This window comes from Carassius gibelio, chromosome A14 (assembly GCF_023724105.1).
Source record: "Carassius gibelio isolate Cgi1373 ecotype wild population from Czech Republic chromosome A14, carGib1.2-hapl.c, whole genome shotgun sequence".
NCBI lineage: Eukaryota > Metazoa > Chordata > Actinopteri > Cypriniformes > Cyprinidae > Carassius > Carassius gibelio.
In genome coordinates, this window is record NC_068384.1 from 19254716 (window position 1) to 19278741 (window position 24026).

The window sequence follows — 24026 nt, forward strand, 5'->3', positions numbered from 1 at the left end:
CAGAACTGCATAATTTCCTTCACAGTGCACAGTACATCTTCTAATGATGTTAATAAATACCACCACCAATAATAATAATAATAGTTATTATTATGATTATTATTATTATTATTATTTTTATTTGTTATTATTATTATTATTATTATTATTTTCAAATAATATTATAAAGTTTACAATTCTAAAATTGAGGCATCACAACACCAAATACTAAAATAGAACGAAACATCTCATTAGATAAAAAAAAAAAACTTTTAATTTTTTCCTTTATTGAAATCCGCATTTAAATCATGATTTATCATGCTTTAAAATAATAAATGAGCTTGAATTTGTAAGTATTCAGTGTTTTAGTGTCTAACTGCATGGTGAGCAGTGACACCTTGTGGATCAGTTACACAGATCACGTGACAAGCTCGGCCCCACCCGCCTCTTTGGTTCTGTGCCCCCTCCCACCTCAGCTGCTTACGTATGAGCTTTCCCATATCTGCACTGGTCTGTGAAACCCAAACCACATATCAGACAAAAGACACCAGAGGGCAGAGTGAAGTGATTCACATCACATGCTCTTTGTAATGGGCATACTCTGTGTAATGGAGATCAAATATACATATCAATCACACATGTTCATCACAATTTCTCCTATCATAAAAAGACAGTCATAAAGTATTATACATTTCTGCATTATACAGTGTGTTTGTCTGCACAGCTATACGAGATCCCTGGATCTGAGGAGCTGAGCCTCACTTCTGTGCATCAAATTACAGGCTGCAGGCTGCAGCATCATGCACCCCCTCCCTGCCCGCAGTCCGTTACCGTGGCAACGGACCCTTGGAAAGGCGGGTCGCTGTCTGTGGTGCTCAACATCGCGGTCTCCTGAGGAAAGGGCGAATGGAAGGGGTTTGGGAAGATCATAAGGAAGACCAAATAAATTAATCACTCACGAATGAAAACTCAGTAACAACATTGTATTTTTTATTATTAATTATTTTTATATATATATATATATATATATATATATATATATATATATATATATATATATATATATATATATATATATATATATATATATAATGATTTTATCCTCTTTAACCCACGTTCTGACATCTATCTTTTACTCGGTCGATATAGAGACAGGCTCTTGTTGCCTAGAAACAAGCAGTTAGCTGGATTCCTCAGACTAGGCCTTTTTCTCTGCAGTTTTTTTAAGAAAGCATGGCTGTTTTGATGGTGACACAGTTAGCTGAATTGTGGTTTAGAGAAGGCCTGGCAACAGCTAACTTTGTGTGTGTGTGGACCATCATGATAAAATGCTGAGGATAAATGTGTACGACAAATGAAAACTGTGTGTGTGCTGCATCAGTTTTTAATGGTGCTGCACTCTCTCTGTGTGTGCGTGTGCTGTAAGGCAAGCAGAGAGGAATCTGTGTCAGGAGGAAAAGAGAAGCAAAGAGAGAGTTGTTTTATTTTAATTTTTTCTGTTTGTTCTGACCCACATCACAGAATCAGACACAGGCAATAAGCCGAGACAGTAGTTAATGCTTTCTTATTTCTATTTTATTTATATTATCATTTGTCAGAATTAACAGGGAAAAAAAAAGAGTTTGTGATGATAATCCAAGTGTGGTTACATCTAAATGAAAAGGCTGGAATGAAAGATCTGTCTGACTATCTTCAATGCATTACATCATCTGCAGTGATGACCTCATCTTTACCCACTCAAACAAAAGGACACTCACCTACCACCCCATACAGATGAAAAACATGCAAAGTTTTCACAATAGGTCACTTTGGATTCTATCACTGATGATAAGATGTAAGATAAGTCATGATTATAAACATGGTGTCTTTTTTCTTCCATGATTATAAGTTAATCATACTGGTATATTGTACAAACAACATGTTTTTTAGTTTTTCACTCCAGTGCATGTGTTCAATTGGACTACAGACAGATTGCTACTCACATACTGAGAAGTCATTTAAAAGCTAAAAACATATTACTAATGCACTGTCCCATCACATCTTAGGTAATTCTACACGGAGAATGACAGAAAGCACATTATTTTCAAAAAAAGGTTTATCTATTGTAAATATGCAGTACAAATGTATCAGCAGATAAGCATGATCAAAGAGGGTCTGGTGAGTTTCTCCGAGGCAGATCATGGATGTTTTCAGCTTTAGGAAGGAAGTTTGTCTGCTTTAGAGCGCAAATGGTGGTAGAAAATGAATTACAAAAACAAATTTGCAAAACTGGATTAAATTTTAACAAACAGAAGGGGAAATGAACAAGAAATATATGGGTCTACAGGGCATTGCTGTATATAGGTAGTCCATTTTTATACCACAAAATGAGGGTCTTGGGTAAATGAATTAAGCCAGTGAAAGACGAGCGACCTACCTGACAATCACAGGAAAACACCCTAATATTTTGTCTCTCTACTACAATGTATCTCTTTTTTTTTCTGATTGTCTCAAATGATGTTATTTTACAACACTGCTCATGTCTGAACATTAGCCAATCCTCTGAGACAGCTAGTTTAGAGCCTTGAAATGAGTATTTCCTGTTTAAAATACCACACGTAAACATCCAGCATTTGTTTCTCCAACAGAAAATCTAATGAGAATTGGCCAAATGCATTTTTTAATAGTGCATTGCTTTGACAAGACACACATGCTGTGAATTCCAGTCATTGAACTGATCCCATGACACCCTGACATCTTGACCTGCCTTGGAAAACTGCCATACACTCAGGAAGCTAGGAATAAATTACATTTCAGAAAGCCTGCAAACTATTAGAAAAACAACAATACCATATTGTTCGCTGAAATGAAATATTGATGTCCATATATTGCACAACTGATACAGCCAGCAAATACAAAATTTTAACAAAAAAAGCAGCAATATGCAAGTTTATATTAATGCATTAGTATTAATACAAAGTTTCAACACCAGAGAAAAAAATGAAGAAACAAAATATATATTTGGCTACTTCATTTCAGTTTTTTTTTTTCACTTGGCTTAACTTTTTTTTTAAAGCATTTCCATTCATATTAAACACATTTCATAATATCAGATAATTATGCAGTTGATAAGAAAACATTAGCAGTTCTCATCTTTCCTTGTTTTAAAGTAAAAATCAAGCAAGTAAAAGTCATCCACCACCTTGAGTACTCTTTACATTTGGCCCTATTTCAAAGATTTAGTGAAGTCTGATGGTCCTTATCTCTGAAATAGTGTGGAGTTTTTATATAGGACAAAAAGAAGGAACTCACTCTTTAACAGTCTTTACTAGAAGTCACTGGGTTTTTATCCGAGACAGAAATCTTGGGCACCCGAAAGTGGCTACTTAATGAATCTCCTAAACTCTTAGTAACTACTGTGCTGTGTCTGCATTTGTGCATTCACGAATGTCACCAGTCACCACAGAACTACAATAATACTCCACTCTTTCTGTGTCAGATCAGTGCTTCGATTTAACGATACTTTACATACTGAATCTCAAAAATACAGACACAAACAGTAACATAGACATAATACAACACTACAGAGAAGAGCAAAGACTATATGCCTCTTTTTAATAAACTGGATAACATTTGCATTATTCTGATGGAAGTCTTTGAGATCCAAGAAAACATGTAAGAAAGGCTTTATACATCTGTTGCGTGGAAAGAGAAGCTTTCAGTGTCCAAATTCAGTCTAGCAAAAGCTCTGCACTCTATCTCTCAACATGGCTGACTCATTTAACCATGCAAACATAAGCATACTGGATTTGCAGAAAAGTTTATTTAATAAAGACATGAGCTGTGCTGTTTGAAGATATTAATTTGTGTGTGTGTGTGTGTGTGTTCACCATTCCAGTCCAAGTCCAATCCTGACCGGTCAGGTGTAAGAGTGTCTCTTAGTATCATAGGCAAAAGATCTTCATCATTCCTCTGGTCAGATCAACAATGGGCTTGTTAAGCAAAGTGAGGGCAAACTCTCCGAACGCTGACATGAAGATGTAGGCATCACCCAGGGTTGGTTTAATCTCTGTAGGATCGTGCAGGTGAATATGATGGAGACAGGTGGATGTTCCTTCGGCAATACGATTGGGAGGATCCTCAGCTGGAACTGCTGCTGGTGGTGGTGGACGCCTGTCAACGAGAAAGAAAAACTGGACGTAAGGATAGGCCAGAATCTGAACACATCTCATGCAACCAAGGCCTGTCACGTAAAGGCTTCAAGCAAAACAGAAGGCGGAACCTTGGTTTGATTGACAGGTGACAGAGGGGTGGGTTGATCAATGAAAACCATGCTCAGATATCAGGTGAGGGTGGTTGGGGTGATGGAAGGGCAGTGAGCTGAAAACTGGGTGGTTGTTATTTGTTTTGCATCATTCTGATTCATTTGTGAAGAAAAGAAAATCAACAGAACCAATATGTGAAATTGGAATCCACCAGTCAATTCACCCTCCATTCAAACACACAAGTAGACAAACCATCGAAAAAACAGGCTGAGGAGTTCATAAGTTTAGTAGATGAACAATCAGTACATATATCATTAAAACCCACATCATGCACTAGAGCCATATTTGCTAAAAACACTCTTTCTAATCAGTGTTTAAAGGAACGCAATTCTGCCTTTTACTAAACCGTCTGTAAATTCAAAACAGACTTTTTCATCAGTGGAACACAAAAAGAAAAAAATGTCCTGGATGCTTTTTTTCAGAATATTAAAGTGAATGAAAACAAATGGTGTGAAGAAAATTTAAAGACAAGAATCAGTTGGTTTTTAATATTTTTTTGGGGAACATCCTCCATTCCTCGTCACTTTCACAGTAGAGAAAAAAAGGAGCGTAAAAATTCTTCCACAGAACAAAAAAAATCATCCAAATTTGGAAAGACATGAGGATGAGTAAATTATAATTTTTTACTTCTGGGTGAAATTTCTTTTTTTGCATTAACATATGAGCAACATATTCACCCCCAGCAACTGTCAATCAAACCATGGAAAATCAGAGTTATCATTAGCATTTCTGCTGGTCACAGGCGTCTATAAAAGTTGGGTTTTGTGAGGCTGCATAACATTATTTGTAGTGAAGAAAAAAAAAACTGTGGGTTTCAGTTTTGAGTTCCACAAGTGGGGGAAAAAATGCACACATTTTGTTCAGAAATACTGCAGAGTTTCAATCTAGCAGCCTGTGCATCTAAAAGGCTCAGAGGACCAAGTGAAATGTCAAACTGAGTGATGATGTTGACCTGTTGAAGCATTTATCTGCATCTAAACTGAAGAAAACTGATTTGACTTCATTTGTATAAATTGTAAGCTTGGCTCCTCCTACAACAGGACAAGGCAAACACCACTGACAAAAATTACCAACCACAAAGAGAAACACACAGAATCATATATATTTCAGTAAAGGTCAATGGGCCCTGGGATCAGGTGCTCCAGAAATCGAGAGAATGGTGAAGTCAGGGCTGCATACCTCCAGCGGAAGAAGGGACCTCGTTCATTTTGAGTACTTTAAAACGGAAACAAAAACAGAAACATACATTTTAATATGTAGCTTTTAGCACAATAATTTTGATGAATTTCAGTGAACACTTTTCTGTCAACAAAAACTCAATCCACATTAATTTTGACTTATCTATATCAGTCTAAGCATGGTGTAAAAGTGAATTAAAAAAATCAAGTCCAGAAAATGTTTTGTTGTCCTCTCCTTGTCTGAATTATTGGGGATTCCAGGTAACCTGAGATACAATGTGAGAAATGTTAAAGCATAACAGATGAAGGAAAACAAACTACATAATGCAATTCACTACAAAAGCACTAAGAATGAGAGAAGAGATGAAAAAAGACTGCAAAAAAATAATAGGAAAAATTAAATTCTCTAATTTTGCCATTCAAATAACTTACCTGTCCTTCAGGTAACACTCACTAACAAAACATAAGTTAAAGAAATTCCACAGTAAAAAAAAAAAAAGAAAAAACATTTAAAAATGGCAAGTGCTTGAATTCAAATATGAATGTTCTGTAAAGAAAACATTATTTATTCATATGTAATACATTTATGGAAAATAAATAAAAAAAAAGAAAAGAAAAAATTATAGGCTGCTTGTGAAGTGTCACAGCAAGTGATTTATGCCAGTGCAAAGAAACACAGTGGACCCAAAATTTTTTGGATACTTAAACAAAACTTTCAAATAATAATACTTTGTTTATTTATGCAATAAAACTCAAAAATGGTATGAGCGATACACTTACAGTTTTTTTCGATTGCTAAACGACAGTGGGCACAACTGGACTCACATGTGCAAAACTCTAACTACAGTCTGCACAGCAGCAGTACATGTGGACCAAACTCTAGTTTGTTTTTCATTGCTTGAACACAGTTTTCAAAACTCTACACACTTATCCCACGACTTTAACCACAACCTGCACAACACTGTGGATTTACAGCACTTTGTTCAAATGCTAACACACTGCTGTCGAAACTGTGAACCACACATTCAAAACAGAATAGATTTCAAACATTGCTGATTGCAATTTCAGGAAATTATTTGTTCGAATTACAGTATGTACTTTTAGTTTCTACCTTTTTTTCTAATTACTGTAATTCTGTAAATTTCTGCAGTCTATTGAAGCAAACTGCTCATTTTAATTTACCTTAAAGAATTGATATGTAAATAAATCATGTGAAGGAATGTCACTCTTTTCTTTGAAGAAAATATGACTTTGTATGAAGTCACTGAAATAGTTCAAACCGTACAGATGAAAAGTGAGTATTTTCTGTATTGGTGTTTGATGCTAGTGTTTTTCCTCTCAGTGTGTTCTGAGTGACAGTGTGTGTTATCTCAGTGAGGGTTGTGTGTAGTGTTTGGCTGCACTGAGCCTGTTTTGAGCCATGTGTTAAGAGTTGTGTTGCTTGGAATGAGTTTTGCAGGTGATGTGAACTGTTTAGCTCAGGTGACTGTTGGTAGTGCAGACTGTAGTTAGAGTTTTGCACATGTAGCTCCAGATGTGCTCACTGTCGTTTAGCAATCGAAAAAAACTGTAAAACAATTATAGTAACAAAACTGATGTTTAAACATAACTGAACATTAAACATTAATGTTTAATTAATGGATGTTTCCCTTTACTGAAAAACGCACAGAGTGCACTTAATTTCAATATTTACTCTCCATGTCCAGCCAAATGCAAAGCATGCTAGGAACTAACAATCACTGCCAAAATAAAACCGCAAAATTGAGCCAATACTCTTAAAATAAATAGGTAGCCTTCTTTCCTTATTTTTATTTTAATTTGTTTAAATCTTAATCAGTTTTTCAATTCAAGCCTCCAAAATGCTTAAGTTTCCTTAAAAATATGAGCAAAACAATCTCTTGGTTGGTTTTATTAGTTAAACGACTGATGCATGATTCATTTTACAGAGAAGTAGCAATTTCTAATGTGTGATTTAACGATCCAAATATTCTTGGATCCACTGTAGTTTGCTTTTGTGTGTGTGTGTGTGTGTGTGTAACAAAAAAAAAAAAAAAAAAAAAAAAACCACCTTGGAACATATAATATAAAGAGATTTAAGCACACATTGATCACAACATTTGTAAACATCAGAACTAGAGCTGAAATGGCAATAGCAGGTCAGAAAGGTATGTCAACCAGCTCTGAGGGAGAAGCAACATGTCACAACACACTTGCACAAATGTACATTTCATATGCACACACACAGAGACAGTCTCTTTGTCTATGACAACGCAGCAGCTCAGTTAGAAGGAAGATGAGTGTATGTACAACAGGTAAGATATATGGGGCTGTAGAAGTGTAGAATCAGAATAAACAGAAAAAAAAAAAAACCTTTTTCAAGAAGGCAATGTTTACTTATGTCATTTTGTCTGAACAGATAGAAGCATAAATATATGCATATGAATATACAAATATGTGTATGTGAAACTTTAAGGCAAGGAAACAATGAATTTTAATTGATTGTAAATAAAAAGAAAAGTACTGGATTGAGTGCAGAAGAAATTTTACAAAGAGAAAATATGTATATATATACAAACTCCAAAAGTACAATAGATGATGTGCTAAGAATGACTGAAACACTCCCAATTCAACATCAGCAAAACTTCACAAGAAAGTTCACAGAAAAGCTGAAAAATGTACTGAGAATGTGAACTTGAAACGCAGAAGTTTACGATTGAAAAGTCAAAAACGGTATACTGTTTTCTGGCTTCTTTGAAGAATTAGTTCACCTGTTGATGGTTTAAGCCTACCTGTAGAGTAGATGCAGCTGAGTCGCTGGTCTCGGTCAGTCCTGTGCTCCTCGGTAAACTGGACACGATGTATCTCGCTCCCTTTGGCACAGGCTGTCTGACCACCAGCTTTCCTTTCCTCGTCTCTGCTAGAAATAAACTGTACCAGTAGGCATCGTTGGAGACCAGAGTGGAATCCGCGATGGTCGAGTTCCTCTCGCTGCTGATCACACTGTTCCTGCACGGAGGAGCCGCTTTGCTGGGCTTCGTTTTCTGACACTTCAGCACGATGGTGACCAATAGAGTGATGAGTAAAAGAAATGAAACAGAGCCCAGTCCGATCACCAGATACAGGTTTAAATCGGAGAAGATGTCATATCCCAAAGGCACCTCAGTCATGTCAGCATAGGTTTTAAGGGCGATCTCCACCGTGGACAGTTTGACGGTGACTGTAGCAGAGAGCGCGGGCTCTCCGTTGTCCTTGGCGATCACAACCAGCTGCTGGTGGCGCGAGTCTCTGTAACTGAACATCCTCATGGTCCGGATCTCTCCGTTATATTGATCCAAGCTGAATAATGTGGCGTCAGTGTTGTGGAGAAACTGGTACGTGATTCGAGAGTTGTGCACTGAATCAGAGTCTATGGCGATGACTTTGGCGATCAGAGTTCCTTTATCGGTGGATCTCGGGATCTTTTCCTCCACCACCGAGCCGTGCGCGCGCCATGGAGACACTATAAGCGGCGTGTTGTCGTTCTGATCCATGATAATAATGTGAACGGTCACGTTACTGCTGAGCGGAGGAACACCAGAGTCTCTGGCCTCGATGTGGAAAAGGAACTCCTTCTCTATCTCATAGTCAAATGTCTTTAGCGCGTAAAGATTGCCGTTCTCTGGGTTAATAGAGAACAGCATGGACATGGAGGTGTTCACTATTTCCTTCTCTATTATAAAATAGACTAGATACTGATTTTCATGGAGATCTGGATCTAAAGCAGTTAAAGAGCTCAGTAAAGCTCCAGGCGCGTTATTCTCCATAACAGGTATCGTGTAGAATGTCTGTGGGAACTGAGGGACATTGTCGTTAATGTCCAGTAGCTCTAAAGTTATAGTTTCATTATCAGATAACGGCGGGTTGCCCCTGTCAGTCACGGTTATAGTGATGTCATATTCTGGAACCTTTTCACGGTCTAACGGTTCTGAAACTAATAATTCATAATAATTATCAGACGATTCTTTGAGCGCAAAAGGTAAATCATCAGAAATATGAATATCTACCTGTCCATTTTCACCTGAGTCTTTATCACTCACACTAACAACTGCGATTACTGTATTAACAGGTATATCCTCTTTAACTGGACTTGAGAATGATTTTATGGAAATTTCGGGATGATTGTCATTTATGTCTGTGATTAAAATTTTTAATTTGCATTTTCCAAAGAGACTATTAACTCCTTTATCTGTTGCTATAATTTCCATGTCGTAGATCCTGAAATCCTCATAATTAATCATTTCTTTCATTCGGATTTCTCCATTGTCAGGATTCAGACTGAATGTCTGCTGTGTTTTCTCTGAGGTATACAAACTGTAAGAATAATGTATATCTGAATTAGATCCTTCATCTTTATCTGTAGCGTTTAATTTCATTACAAGGCTACCAATAGGTGCGTTTTCTGTTAGATATATATTATAACTGTCTTTATCGAATTGAGGGGCGTTGTCATTCGTGTCCAGAACGCGCACAATAATGCTAGCAGTGCCAGAGCGCGCGGGGACTCCGCCATCCACAGCAGTTAGTATCAGATTATGTGAAGCTTGTTTTTCTCTGTCTAAAGGCTTTTTCAGAATTAAGTCAGCAAATTTTGAACCGTCCCTTCCTGTCAGGATTTCAATGTCAAAATGTTCGCTCTCACTCAAATAATACGTTTTAATCGAATTCGAGCCAATATCAGGATCCACTGCATTACTAAGCGAGAACCTCTCCCCGGCCGCTGTAGATTCTGATATATCCAGGTGGATGCTATCTCTCCGAAACTGCGGTGCATTATCATTTATGTCTTCAATTTCAATTTCAAAGTTAAATATGCGCACAGGGTTCTCCAGTATCACTTCCATTTTAATAAAACATGTTGTCGCCGTTTTAGATGAACAAAGATATTCTCGATCCATCTTTTCTAATATATAGAGCTCTCCTGTCTCTTTATTGACATCCAGATATTTTTTGTTAGATATAATGTCGAGACGCATGTTTCGTCTGCTCAGTGTTTTCTCATCCAGTCCCAAATCTGACGCCAGATTAGCAACAACAGAGCCTTCCTCCATTTCCTCTGGAATAGAATAATGTGTAACAGAGGACACCGTGTCCAAAATAGCGAATATAAACATGAGGACTGTTACATACCTCCAGAACTGTGACTTCACGTATCCTTCCATCCTGCAATGTTTGAGATATCTGTGTTCCTCGAGATTATGAAATTAGTTGAGAAGCGAATGGGGCAAACAGCGGAGCTCTTGTCATGACGCCTTCTTTGTGCGCTTTGCTCCCATAGGAAATATGTCATGGTGATTGTGACCAAAATCATTTTCTTAGAGAACAGCGACGCTCAGTGAGTTTAGTCTGAACATAAACAATAAGAAGAGAAAAGTCTCGCTTGAAATAGGTTTTCTTCTATTTTACTATTTATGTTTTTTTTTTTTTTATGCTCGATGCAATGGAAATATGTGCGAGTGCTAATAGATGAAGAGCATCAAAAACGTTGAAAGAACAAAAACATAAGTTGTTTAAAAATATATGATAAAAAAAGATAATTGAGAAGAAATGAAAGTAATTAAAATATAAGAGGAAAAAAATCTCATATTTTCTCAACCTGAGAAAAACTGAGTATTCTTTTTTAGGGTAGGTCGCACGCGCCACCTCTTCTCTTACGATCTGAAAGGAAATTGTGGGTGAAACGTTATGTACATTTTTGTATGATAATTGATTTGGATTGTCTCACCTGTAGAGTAGAAGCAGCTGAGTCGCTGGTCTCGGTCAGTCCTGTGCTCCTCGGTAAACTGGACACGATGTATCTCGCTCCCTTTGGCACAGGCTGTCTGACCACCAGCTTTCCTTTCCTCGTCTCTGCTAGAAATAAACTGTACCAGTAGGCATCGTTGGAGACCAGAGTGGAATCCGCGATGGTCGAGTTCCTCTCGCTGCTGATCACACTGTTCCTGCACGGAGGAGCCGCTTTGCTGGGCTTCGTTTTCTGACACTTCAGCACGATGGTGACCAATAGAGTGATGAGTAAAAGAAATGAAACAGAGCCCAGTCCGATCACCAGATACAGGTTTAAATCGGAGAAGATGTCATATCCCAAAGGCACCTCAGTCATGTCAGCATAGGTTTTAAGGGCGATCTCCACCGTGGACAGTTTGACGGTGACTGTAGCAGAGAGCGCGGGCTCTCCGTTGTCCTTGGCGATCACAACCAGCTGCTGGTGGCGCGAGTCTCTGTAACTGAACATCCTCATGGTCCGGATCTCTCCATTATATTGATCCAAGCTGAATAATGTGGCGTCAGTGTTGTGGAGAAACTGGTACGTGATTCGAGAGTTGTGCACTGAATCAGAGTCTATGGCGATGACTTTGGCGATCAGAGTTCCTTTATCGGTGGATCTCGGGATCTTTTCCTCCACCACCGAGCCGTGCGCGCGCCATGGAGACACTATAAGCGGCGTGTTGTCGTTCTGATCCATGATAATAATGTGAACGGTCACGTTACTGCTGAGCGGAGGAACACCAGAGTCTCTGGCCTCGATGTGGAAAAGGAACTCCTTCTCTATCTCATAGTCAAACGTCTTTAGCGCGTAAAGATTGCCGTTCTCTGGGTTAATAGAGAACAGCATGGACATGGAGGTGTTCACTATTTCCTTCTCTATTATAAAATAGACTAGATACTGATTTTCATGGAGATCTGGATCTATAGCAGTTAAAGAGCTCAGTAAAGCTCCAGGCGCGTTATTCTCCATAACAGGTATCGTGTAGAATGTCTGTGGGAACTGAGGGACATTGTCGTTAATGTCCAGTAGCTCTAAAGTTATAGTTTCATTATCAGATAACGGCGGGTTGCCCCTGTCAGTCACGGTAATAGTGATGTCATATTCTGGAACCTTTTCACGGTCTAACGGTTCTGAAACTAATAATTCATAATAATTATCAGACGATTCTTTGAGCGCAAAAGGTAAATCATCAGAAATATGAATATCTACCTGTCCATTTTCTCCTGAGTCTTTATCACTCACACTAACAACTGCGATTACTGTATTAACAGGTATATCCTCTTTAACTGGACTTGAGAACGATTTTATAGAAATTTCAGGATGATTGTCGTTCATATCATTTATCAATATAGTCAATTTACAATGTCCAGATAAGGGATTTGCCCCCTTATCAGTAGCAATGACCTCCATATCATAAATCTTAAAATCCTCATAGCTAACTATTTCTTTGATTCTAATTTCACCATTTTCAGGATTTAAACTAAATGTTTGTTGTGTTTTTTCAGAGGTATACAGGCTGAATGCATAAACTATATCTGAATTTGAACCCTCGTCTAAGTCTGATGCGTTTAATTTCAAAACAAGACTTCCAATCGGGGAGTTTTCTGTAAGGTTAATGGTATAACTGTCTTTGTAAAATTTTGGGGCGTTGTCATTCACATCTAACACGCGCACAATAATGCTTGCAGTTCCAGAATGAGCGGGGACCCCTCCATCTACAGCAGTGAGAATCATATTATGCGTTGCCTGTTTCTCGCGGTCTAGTGGCTTTTTTAAGACTAAATTGGTAAATTTGGATCCGTCCCTTCCAGACTGTATGTCAATATCGAAATGCTCACTTTCAGTTAGATAGTATGTTTTGATTGAATTTGAGCCAAAGTCTGGATCTACAGCGTTATTCAGAGAGAATCGTTCGCCAACTGGGGTAGATTCAGAAATATCAAGGTGCATTGTATCCCTCCTGAAGTGCGGTGCATTGTCATTGATATCCAGTATTTCAAGCTCAATATTGAATATTCTCTCTGGGTTATCGACTGTCACATCCATCTTTAAAAAACAGGAAGATGTCTTGATGTTGCACAGATATTCTCGGTCTATTTTCTGCGCTATATAAAGATCTCCGGTTTCTTTGTTTATGTCCAAGTATTTCCTGTTACTAATGACATCCAATCGTATTCGTCGTTTGGTTAAAGTGTTTAAATCTAACCCCAAATCTGTGGCTAGATTAGCCACAACGGATCCAGCTACCATTTCTTCAGGAATAGAGTAATGTGTGACGGCAGACGTAATGCCAAAGATTGCAGGGAACAGAAGGAAGAGAAACACGTACCTCTTATTATCAGCGATCACAGCAGCGAATCTCTTCATAGTGACTGGTTGTTTTAACAGACAGCTACAATTCCATTAAATCACGAGACGTCGTAAAAATTAACGGCTGATTATTCAGGTCATAGACTCAACTGAACACAAACTTGAATCGTATTCTGCACACAGCACTGACTACAACAGGATCACCTCCCTCGAGACTGAAATGAAACGCACGTCTCCTGCTGATCATACGTCATGGTGGCTGAAAAATGTACCACTTAACATGAGTTTTTGTTGGTGAACAGCGACACGTGGTGCCAAGTTTGTATATCCTGTATGATTGTGTTTTTAGCTGCAAAGAAACGCTTATTTTAAGATAACTCCTTTGTTGTTGTTGTTGTTTTTATTAGACAGCAAACGAAGGTTAAAGGAAATTACAGATGCCCAAAATACGCTAAAATAATAATAATAATAATAATAATATTTAAAATATTATTATTAATAATATTATTAATATTATTATTAATATTACTACTACTACTACTACTACTAATAATAATAATAATAATAAAGAAGGATACAAAAATTGAATTAAGGGTCATAAGAATGCGTCTCTTACCTGTAGAGTAGAAGCAGCTGAGTCGCTGGTCTCGGTCAGTCCTGTGCTCCTCGGTAAACTGGACACGATGTATCTCGCTCCCTTTGGCACAGGCTGTCTGACCACCAGCTTTCCTTTCCTCGTCTCTGCTAGAAATAAACTGTACCAGTAGGCATCGTTGGAGACCAGAGTGGAATCCGCGATGGTCGAGTTCCTCTCGCTGCTGATCACACTGTTCCTGCACGGAGGAGCCGCTTTGCTGGGCTTCGTTTTCTGACACTTCAGCACGATGGTGACCAATAGAGTGATGAGTAGAAGAAATGAAACAGAGCCCAGTCCGATCACCAGATACAGGTTTAAATCGGAGAAGATGTCATATCCCAAAGGCACCTCAGTCATGTCAGCATAGGTTTTAAGGGCGGTCTCCACCGTGGACAGTTTGACGGTGACTGTAGCAGAGAGCGCGGGCTCTCCGTTGTCCTTGGCGATCACAACCAGCTGCTGGTGGCGCGAGTCTCTGTAACTGAACATCCTCATGGTCCGGATCTCTCCGTTATATTGATCCAAGCTGAATAATGTGGCGTCAGTGTTGTGGAGAAACTGGTACGTGATTCGAGAGTTGTGCACTGAATCAGAGTCTATGGCGATGACTTTGGCGATCAGAGTTCCTTTATCGGTGGATCTCGGGATCTTTTCCTCCACCACCGAGCCGTGCGCGCGCCATGGAGACACTATAAGCGGCGTGTTGTCGTTCTGATCCATGATAATAATGTGAACGGTCACGTTACTGCTGAGCGGAGGAACACCAGAGTCTCTGGCCTCGATGTGGAAAAGGAACTCCTTCTCTATCTCATAGTCAAACGTCTTTAGCGCGTAAAGATTGCCGTTCTCTGGGTTAATAGAGAACAGCATGGACATGGAGGTGTTCACTATTTCCTTCTCTATTATGAAATAGACTAGATACTGATTTTCATGGAGATCTGGATCTAAAGCAGTTAAAGAGCTCAGTAAAGCTCCAGGCGCGTTATTCTCCATAACAGGTATCGTGTAGAATGTCTGTGGGAACTGAGGGACATTGTCGTTAATGTCCAGTAGCTCTAAAGTTATAGTTTCATTATCAGATAACGGCGGGTTGCCCCTGTCAGTCACGGTAATAGTGATGTCATATTCTGGAACCTTTTCACGGTCTAACGGTTCTGAAACTAATAATTCATAATAATTATCAGACGATTCTTTGAGCGCAAAAGGTAAATCATCAGAAATATGAATATCTACCTGTCCATTTTCTCCTGAGTCTTTATCACTCACACTAACAACTGCGATTACTGTATTAACAGGTATATCCTCTTTAACTGGACTTGAGAATGATTTTATGGAAATTTCTGGATAATTGTCATTTATATCTGTGACTAAAATCTTTACTTTACACTTTCCAGAAAGACTATTAGACCCTTTGTCTGTTGCTATAATTTCCATATCGTAGATCCTGAAATCCTCGTAATTAATAATTTCTTTCACTCTGATTTCTCCATTGTCAGGATTCAGACTGAATGTCTGCTGAGTTTTTTCTGAGGTATATAGACTAAAAGAGTAAAATAGATCTGAATTAGCTCCTTCATCTGTATCTGTGGCGTTTAATTTCAATACAAGGCTACCAATAGGTGCGTTTTCTGTTAGATTTATAGTGTAACTTTCTTTGCCGAATTGAGGGGCGTTGTCATTCGTGTCCAGAACGCGCACAATAATGCTAGCAGTGCCAGAGCGCGCGGGGACTCCGCCATCCACAGCAGTTAGTATCAGATCATGTAAAGCTTGTTTTTCTCTGTCTAATGACTTTTTCAATATTAAGTCAGCAAACTTAGATCCGTCTCGTCCAGTCTGAATCTCAATACTAAAATGGTCGTTTTCACTGAGATAGTATGTCTTTACAGAATTTGAACCTGTATCAGGGTCTACAGCATTCGTGAGGGAAAACCTCTCCCCTATTGCCGTTGCCTCTGATATATCTAAATGCATCGTATCCCGACGAAAACGTGGCGCATTATCATTTATGTCCATTATCTCAAGTTCAATATTAAACATTCGAATAGGATTCTCTAATGTGGCATCCACTTTAAGAACGCATGTTGTAGCTGATTTTGATGTGCACAGATATTCTCTGTCAATCTTTTCTAAAATGTACAGCTCTCCAGTATCTTTGTTAACGTCAAGATATTTTTTATTAGCGACGACATCCAACCTTATTTTGCGTTTACTAAGACTATTCAAATCCAATCCCAAATCAGACACCAAATTTGCAACCACAGACCCTTCGTCCATTTCTTCGGGAATTGTGTAGTGAGTAACAGCAGCTGCTGTCTGAAATACAGCAGCAAGGAATACGAAGATCGAGACGTACCTTAACCATAGCAGTGCTTTCGGTTCCATTGTTTTGATTTTCCTGAAAGTGCACACAGAAAGCAGGTCCAAACAGTTCCTAAACGTGGATATTGTTCAAGAAAATAATTCGTGCAATGTAAGAAAATACAACTGGACCATTATATGAAAGAGCGAATGGTCCTGCTTGAAAGAAAGGCTGCAATAATGCCCACAGATCAAGATGCGAAGATGGCAGAATGACTAGAAACGTATTTTCTTGGTGGACAGCGACTCTGTGCGCACAGGAGCGAGCAGTGCAGCCTTAAGACTATAATTAGAAAAGCATTTTAAAATAGTGTTACGTTGGATAAGGTATTTATCAAAAAAATTCTAAAAAGTGGAGGGAAAAATATAAAAAAATATAATGAAGCTTTTCATATACTATATGCAAACAAGAGCAAATGCACGTCAGGTAATTTTCAAAAGTGTGCCAATAAAAATGCATTACGCAACAGGTAATTAATACCAGTAACAGTCCCCTGATTAAGAAACATTTGTAGCTTGAAAGCAGCTGAATTATCTATGAAAATAAGTAGCTACACTGCATTACGTAAAACTTATGCAAAATATGTATTATCTTCTTATCTACATTTTCAGAAAATTAATTGTCAAGTCCTATCAAAATAAAAGTAAATACGCATGTGCAAAGTTGAACCTAAATGGGCATTTTACATCACTGAAAAAAAAATATATATGACTACTATTATATATATAACTTTTTTATTTATTTTTCACGTTGTGACAGTGTTTACCTGTAGAGTAGATGCAGCTGAGTCGCTGGTCTCGGTCAGTCCTGTGCTCCTAGGTAAACTGGACACGATGTATCTCGCTCCCTTTGGCACAGGCTGTCTGACCACCAGCTTTCCTTTCCTCGTCTCTGCTAGAAATAAACTGTACCAGTAGGCATCGTTGGAGACCAGAGTGGAATCCGCGATGGTCGAGTTCCTCTCGCTGCTGATCACACTGTTCCTGCACGGAGGAGCCGCTTTGCTGGGCTTCGTTTTCTGACACTTCAGCACGATGGTGACCAATAGAGTGATGAGTAGAAGAAATGAAACAGAGCCCAGTCCGATCACCAGATACAGGTTTAAATCGGAGAAGATGTCATATCCCAAAGGCACCTCAGTCATGTCAGCATAGGTTTTAAGGGCGATCTCCACCGTGGACAGTTTGACGGTGACTGTAGCAGAGAGCGCGGGCTCTCCGTTGTCCTTGGCGATCACAACCAGCTGCTGGTGGCGCGAGTCTCTGTAACTGAACATTCTCATGGTCCGGATCTCTCCGTTATATTGATCCAAGCTGAATAACGTGGCGTCAGTGTTGTGGAGAAACTGGTACGTGATTCGAGAGTTGTGCACTGAATCAGAGTCTATGGCGATGACTTTGGCGATCAGAGTTCCTTTATCGGTGGATCTCGGGATCTTTTCCTCCACCACCGAGCCGTGCGCGCGCCATGGAGACACTATAAGCGGCGTGTTGTCGTTCTGATCCATGATAATAATGTGAACGGTCACGTTACTGCTGAGCGGAGGAACACCAGAGTCTCTGGCCTCGATGTGGAAAAGGAACTCCTTCTCTATCTCATAGTCAAACGTCTTTAGCGCGTAAAGATTGCCGTTCTCTGGGTTAATGGAGAACAGCATGGACATGGAGGTGTTCACTATTTCCTTCTCTATTATAAAATAGACTAGATACTGATTTTCATGGAGATCTGGATCTAAAGCAGTTAAAGAGCTCAGTAAAGCTCCAGGCGCGTTATTCTCCATAACAGGTATCGTGTAGAATGTCTGTGGGAACTGAGGGACATTGTCGTTAATGTCCAGTAGCTCTAAAGTTATAGTTTCATTATCAGATAACGGCGGGTTGCCCCTGTCAGTCACGGTAATAGTGATGTCATATTCAGGAACCTTTTCACGGTCTAACGGTTCTGAAACGAATAATTCATAATAATTATCAGACGATTCTTTGAGCGCAAAAGGTAAATCATCAGAAATATGAACATCTACCTGTCCATTTTCTCCTGAGTCTTTATCACTCACACTAACAACTGCGATTACTGTATTAACAGGTACATCCTCTTTAACTGGACTCTGAAATGATTTAATTGAAATTTCTGGGTGATTGTCATTCATGTCGGTAATTATAATGGATAATTTACATTGAGCGGATAATGGATTAGTTCCTTTATCTGATGCTATAACCTCCATATTGTAAATCTTAAAGTCTTCATAATTAACAATCTCCTTCACTCTAATTTCACCACTTTCAGGATTTAAGCTGAAAGCTTTCTGTGTCTTCTCCGATGTATACAGACTAAATGAATACACAAGGTTGGCATTAGAACCCTCATCTAGATCTGTTGCATTTAATTTAACAACCAGGCTGCCTATGGGTGAGTTTTCATTTAAACTGAAGGTGTAGCTCTCCTGATCAAATTTAGGGGCGTTGTCATTTGCATCCAACACACGAACGACGATACTGGCCGTTCCGGAACGCGGAGGGACTCCGCCATCCACTGCTGTCAGTATCAGATTATGAACTGCTTGAGTTTCACGATCTAGTGGCTTTTTTAAAATTAAATCAGCAAATTTGGAGCCGTCCCTCCCAGACTGAATTTCAATATCAAAGTGCTCCTTCTGGCTCAGATAATACGTTTTAACCGAGTTGGAACCAACATCTGAATCCACCGCATTACTGACAGAAAATCGCTCACCCGCAGGTGTAGATTCAGTGATATCTAAATTGATTGTGTCTCGTCTGAAATGAGGATTATTATCGTTTATGTCTGTGATTTCCAGTTCTATGTAAAAAATTCGCACAGGATTCTCAACAGTAACTTCCAGCTTCAGAAAGCAAGTCATGGTCGTTTTAAGAGGACACAGATATTCACGATCAATCTTCTCTAGTATGTACAGCTCCCCCCTGTCTTTGTTTATTGCGAGGTATTTCTTGTTGGCAATAACATCTAATCGGACATTTCGTTTAACCAAAGTCTGTACATCAAGTCCCAAATCAGTGGCTAAATTTGCCACTACAGATCCCACTTCCATCTCCTCTGGAATAGAATAGTGAGTAACAGCCAGGGCGGATTGATTAAATACTGATACAAGTAATAACAGCGAGACATACCTTCTCCATGACCGGGTTTTCAAATCAGAATCCATTGTCTGATCAAATGCTTATGGTGCAAGGACAAAGCAGTTCGTGTAGCAACAAAGCACTGGACATGACTCCAAAATGATATGCAAAAAGAACTGTTAGTGAAGCGATAAAAGATTTAAAGTTTCCTCGACGTAAACCGAAATATTTCGTCTTAAGCCAGAGACGCAGAAAACAAGGGTTCATTGAAAAATGGACAACTGTGATAATGACGTTGAAAGGAAGAAGTGATGTACTACTATTTGTGAGACTACAGCGCCACTTGGCGCACACACATTGAGGTGCCTTAAAATTTGTGCAAGTTAGGTTACAATTTGCACTCACACTCAAAATGTATATTATTAAACATTTTTTAATTATTATTATTTTAGCATATAGCCTAAAGAATAATGGTACCTTTAATTAAATATTCTTACGTCAGATTGGTGCTTCATAAGTTATTATACATGTGAAAATGTAGACCAGGGGTGCCCGACCTCGGTCCTGGAGGGCCAGTGTCCTGCAGAATTCAGCTCCATCCCTATAATCAAACACACCTGAACCAGCTAATCAAACTCTTACTAGGCCTGCTAGCAACTTCCCGTCAGGTGTGATGAGGCAAGTTGGAGCTAAACTCTGCAGGACATCAGCCCTCCAGGACCGAGTTTTGGGCACCCCTGATGTAGACTGTAAAATGTGATCTTACCTGTAGAGTACATGAAGCTGAGTCGCTGGTCTCGGTCAGTTCTGTGCTCCTCGGTAAACTGGACACGATGTATCTCACTCCCTTTGGCACAGGCTGTCTGACCACCAGCTTTCCTTTCCTCGTCTCTGCTAGAAATAAACTGTACCAGTAGGCATCGTTGGAGACCAGAGTGGAATCCGCGATGGTCGAGTTCCTCTCGCTGCTGATCACACTGTTCCTGCACGGAGGAGCCGCTTTGCTGGGCTTCGTTTTCTGACACTTCAGCACGATGGTGACCAATAGAGTGATGAGTAGAAGAAATGAAACAGAGCCCAGGCCGATTACCAGATACATGTTTAAATCAGAGAAGATGTCATATCCCAAAGGCACCTCAGTCATGTCAGCATAGGTTTTAAGGGCGATCTCCACCGTGGACAGTTTGACGGTGACTGTAGCAGAGAGCGCGGGCTCTCCGTTGTCCTTGGTTCACAACACAACCAGCTGCTGGTGGCACGAGTCTCTGTAACTAAACATTCTCATGGTCCGGATCTCTCTGTTATATTGATCCAAGCTGAATAATGTGGCGTCAGTGTTGTGGAGAAACTGGTGTAGTGTATTTTCGTCTTCCATGGATCTGAGGAATCACACTATCTCATGGTTTTGTTTCCATAAGAAAGATTTTATTTTCAAGAGAAAATAAAACCGAGAAAGCTCTGCAGAACAGTCTGTCGATTCTGTGTCGGTTCTTTATTTTATACAGTGCTTCTGAAGGCGTGCCCATGTTCAATACATTTCATACATATGGCTCTGTTTATTAACTCTTTTACCTTTAATGGCTGTCTCCAGCTTGCTTTTAGGATGTAGAATTTATTTTAAGTGAAACTAGGAGGCCTAATCATATATTTTGTCTTATGTCAAAACAGGGTGTCCAACTTTACTATATGCTGTATTTTGGTAATGTCTGCACCAACGAGGTCTGATCATATATTTTGTCTAATGTCCAAATAGAGTGTGCAGATGCACCATATACTATACCCCTGCACTCTCTGAACATTCCATTCTCAGGCAGGCCTCTACAAACTGTCAAATGCATGATTATAACAGTAGAATAACTTGATACATAAATTGCTGGATTCACATTGATTATGCCTGATTAGTTTACATATTGACCAATAAAAATCTTCCACACTGGTACGTGATTCGAGAGTTGTGCACTGAATCAGAGTCTATGGCGATGACTTTGGCTATCAGAGTTCCTTTATCGGTGGATCTCGGGATTTTTCCTCCACCACCGAGCCATGCGCTTGCCATGGAGACACTATAAGCGGCGTGTTGTCGTTCTGATCCATGATAATAATGTGAACGGTCACGTTACTGCTGAGCGGAGGAACACCAGAGTCTTAAGCACGTAAAGATTGCCGTTCTCTGGATTAATAGAGAAAAGCATGGACATGGAGGTGTTCACTATTTCCTTCTCTATTATAAAATAGACTAAATACTGATTTTCATGGAGATCTGGATCTATAGCTGTTAAAGAGCTCAGTAAAGCTCCAGGCGCGTTATTCTCCATAACAGGTATCGTGTAGAATGTCTGTGGGAACTGAGGGACATTGTCGTTGACATCTAGCAAATGGACACTTATAGTTTCGTTATCAGATAAGGGAGGCCTTCCTTCATCCGTCACAACCAACGTGATCTCATATTCTGGGACAATTTCACGATCTAACGGTTCTGACACCAACAACTCATAGAGGTAGTCAGAGGTTTTCTTTAAAAGAAACGGTAAGGACTTGTTCATTGTCAGATTTATCTTACCGTTATCCCCAGTGTCTCTGTCACTAACACCCACTAGAGCTATAACAGAGCCGACTGGGACATTTTCATCCACTGTGTTCTGAAGAGATTTTATTTTTATCTCGGGATAGTTATCGTTCATATCCTTAACATGCACGGTCACTCTGCATTGTCCGGAGTTTGGAACCTGACCATTGTCTTTAGCTTCAACGAACATCTCAAATATTTGCATATCTTCATAATCAATGGTGCCCTTAATTGCAATTTCGCCAGTTTTTGAATTCAACGAGAACATCTCTTGCGTTTTCTCCGAAGTGTAAAGTGTAAATGAGTATGTAAGATCAGCGTTTGGGCCTTCAACAGTGCCCGCTGGAGAATTTTCACTCATATTCAGAGAATAAAAAGCTTGATCAAACTGAGGGGCATTGTCATTTGTATCTTGGACGCGCACAATGATATCGGCAGTGCCAGAGCACGCAGGGACGCCGCAATTGCAGTGAGTATCAGATTATGAACAGCCTTCTCTTCCCTGTCTAAAGCCTTCATGAGAACCAAATCGACATATTTTGTACCATCACCACCAGAATGTATATCAGCAGTAAAATGTTCACTTTCACTTAATTTATAGATCTTGACTGTATTGGCACCAACGTCCGGGTCAAAATCATTGGGCAAAGAAAATCTTTCTCCAGGTGTTGCGGACTATGAGACATCTAATTCAATTTTATCTCGTCGGAAATGAGGAGCATTATGGTTAATATCTGTGATGCCCAATTCAATGTTGAAAATGCGCAATGGGCTTTTAGTTATTAAGTCTAATTTTAGAAAACACGTTGTCGTGGTTTTCATAGGACACATATTTTCCCTATCCATTTTCTCAACAATAAATAGCTCGCCAGTAATTTTATTAACATCAAGGTATTTGTTGTTATTGAAAATTCAAGTTTTAACCCTTGTTGTGCTAGTCCACTAACATCCAGCCCCAAATCAGCGGCAAGTTCCTCTTCCGGAACTCGAGCTGCGTCAAATGCGCTTTGGGGAATGCGCCCAGCGTGAGCGACTCTGAATATTGTGTGTAATCAGTCCAATGGAAGAGCGTGACGTCACAGGCGGGGTGAAATAAGCGACCAGGAAGCTATAAAAGCATGTGCCGCACAGCTGGCGTCAGCTTCGAGTCTTTCAGCAAGCGCTCTGTGTGTGAATGTCACTTGTTTGTCATGTGAGTCTTATTTACTGTTGTCAGTCCAGTTAGAGTTCCTAGACATGCCAAAGAGCAAGGCGAAAGTAAAGCATTCTGATGGCGATTCCAAATCGCGCTATAGGTTGTGTGTTCCTCCCTGCCCGCGATATATAACTGGTGGGGATACACACAGCCTATGCGTGGTTTGCCTGGGAGCGAAGCACACTGAGTCGGCTCTCGAGGGGACCGACTGTCCGTACTGTGAGCATATGTCGGTGCGGATGCTTCGTTCCCGGAGGGCCCTCTTCGAGGAGGGGGCCTTCGCCATCGTTCCCGGTGGTGCTAGTCCCGCTTCTGCCGAGGCAGAACGGCGGCTGCACTCATGGGGTTCGGAAGTGGATTTGGTGGAGGGAATGGAGACGGGCCAGTCCCTATCTCCTTCCACTTCCACCAGATCTGGCACCCAATCCCTAGAGTTGGAAGCACGCTCTGCGGTTCCTTTCACTCAGGGAGAGGGGTCGACGCTCCGCCTCTATCCTCCGAGGAGGTTGATTAGGAGTCGGTCGACAGGGATTTGCCACCCCACTCGCCGCAATATGAGGAGTTCTTGGAGGTGGTCACTCGCGTGGTGGCCAAGTT

General features: G+C 39.9%; 1 protein-coding gene and 1 long non-coding RNA gene across 4 annotated transcripts; one reads left to right on the forward strand and one right to left on the reverse strand.

Annotated features, from left to right (window-relative positions):
* Positions 1-1532: 1532 nt before the first annotated feature.
* LOC128027762 (protocadherin alpha-C2) lies at positions 1533-16564 on the reverse strand. Of its 3 annotated transcripts, XM_052615618.1 has the most exons (3): positions 8251-10621; positions 5463-5498; positions 1533-4131 (listed from the first exon to the last, which is right to left on the reverse strand). In XM_052615618.1, the coding sequence occupies exons 1-2, from the start codon at positions 10609-10611 to the stop codon at positions 5487-5489; spliced, it is 2373 nt and encodes a 790-aa protein (XP_052471578.1). In that variant the 5' UTR covers positions 10612-10621; the 3' UTR covers positions 1533-4131; positions 5463-5486. The 3 variants fall into 3 exon arrangements, with proteins under 3 accessions (XP_052471578.1, XP_052471580.1, XP_052471581.1); XM_052615620.1 differs by lacking the exons at positions 5463-5498; positions 8251-10621 and adding an exon at positions 14194-16564; XM_052615621.1 differs by lacking the exons at positions 5463-5498; positions 8251-10621 and adding an exon at positions 11223-13590.
* Positions 9147-18717, forward strand: LOC128027764 (uncharacterized). The gene is made up of 3 exons (XR_008186797.1): positions 9147-9269; positions 12242-12448; positions 18569-18717. It is a non-coding gene; the product is annotated as an uncharacterized LOC128027764 (long non-coding RNA).
* The last annotated feature ends 5309 nt before the right edge of the window (positions 18718-24026 follow it).

Bases quoted from the DNA above. Each gene is read 5' to 3' on its own strand.
- LOC128027762 (XM_052615618.1), bottom strand. From the start codon at position 10,611: ATGTTTATATTCGCTATTTTGGACACGGTGTCCTCTGTTACACATTAT.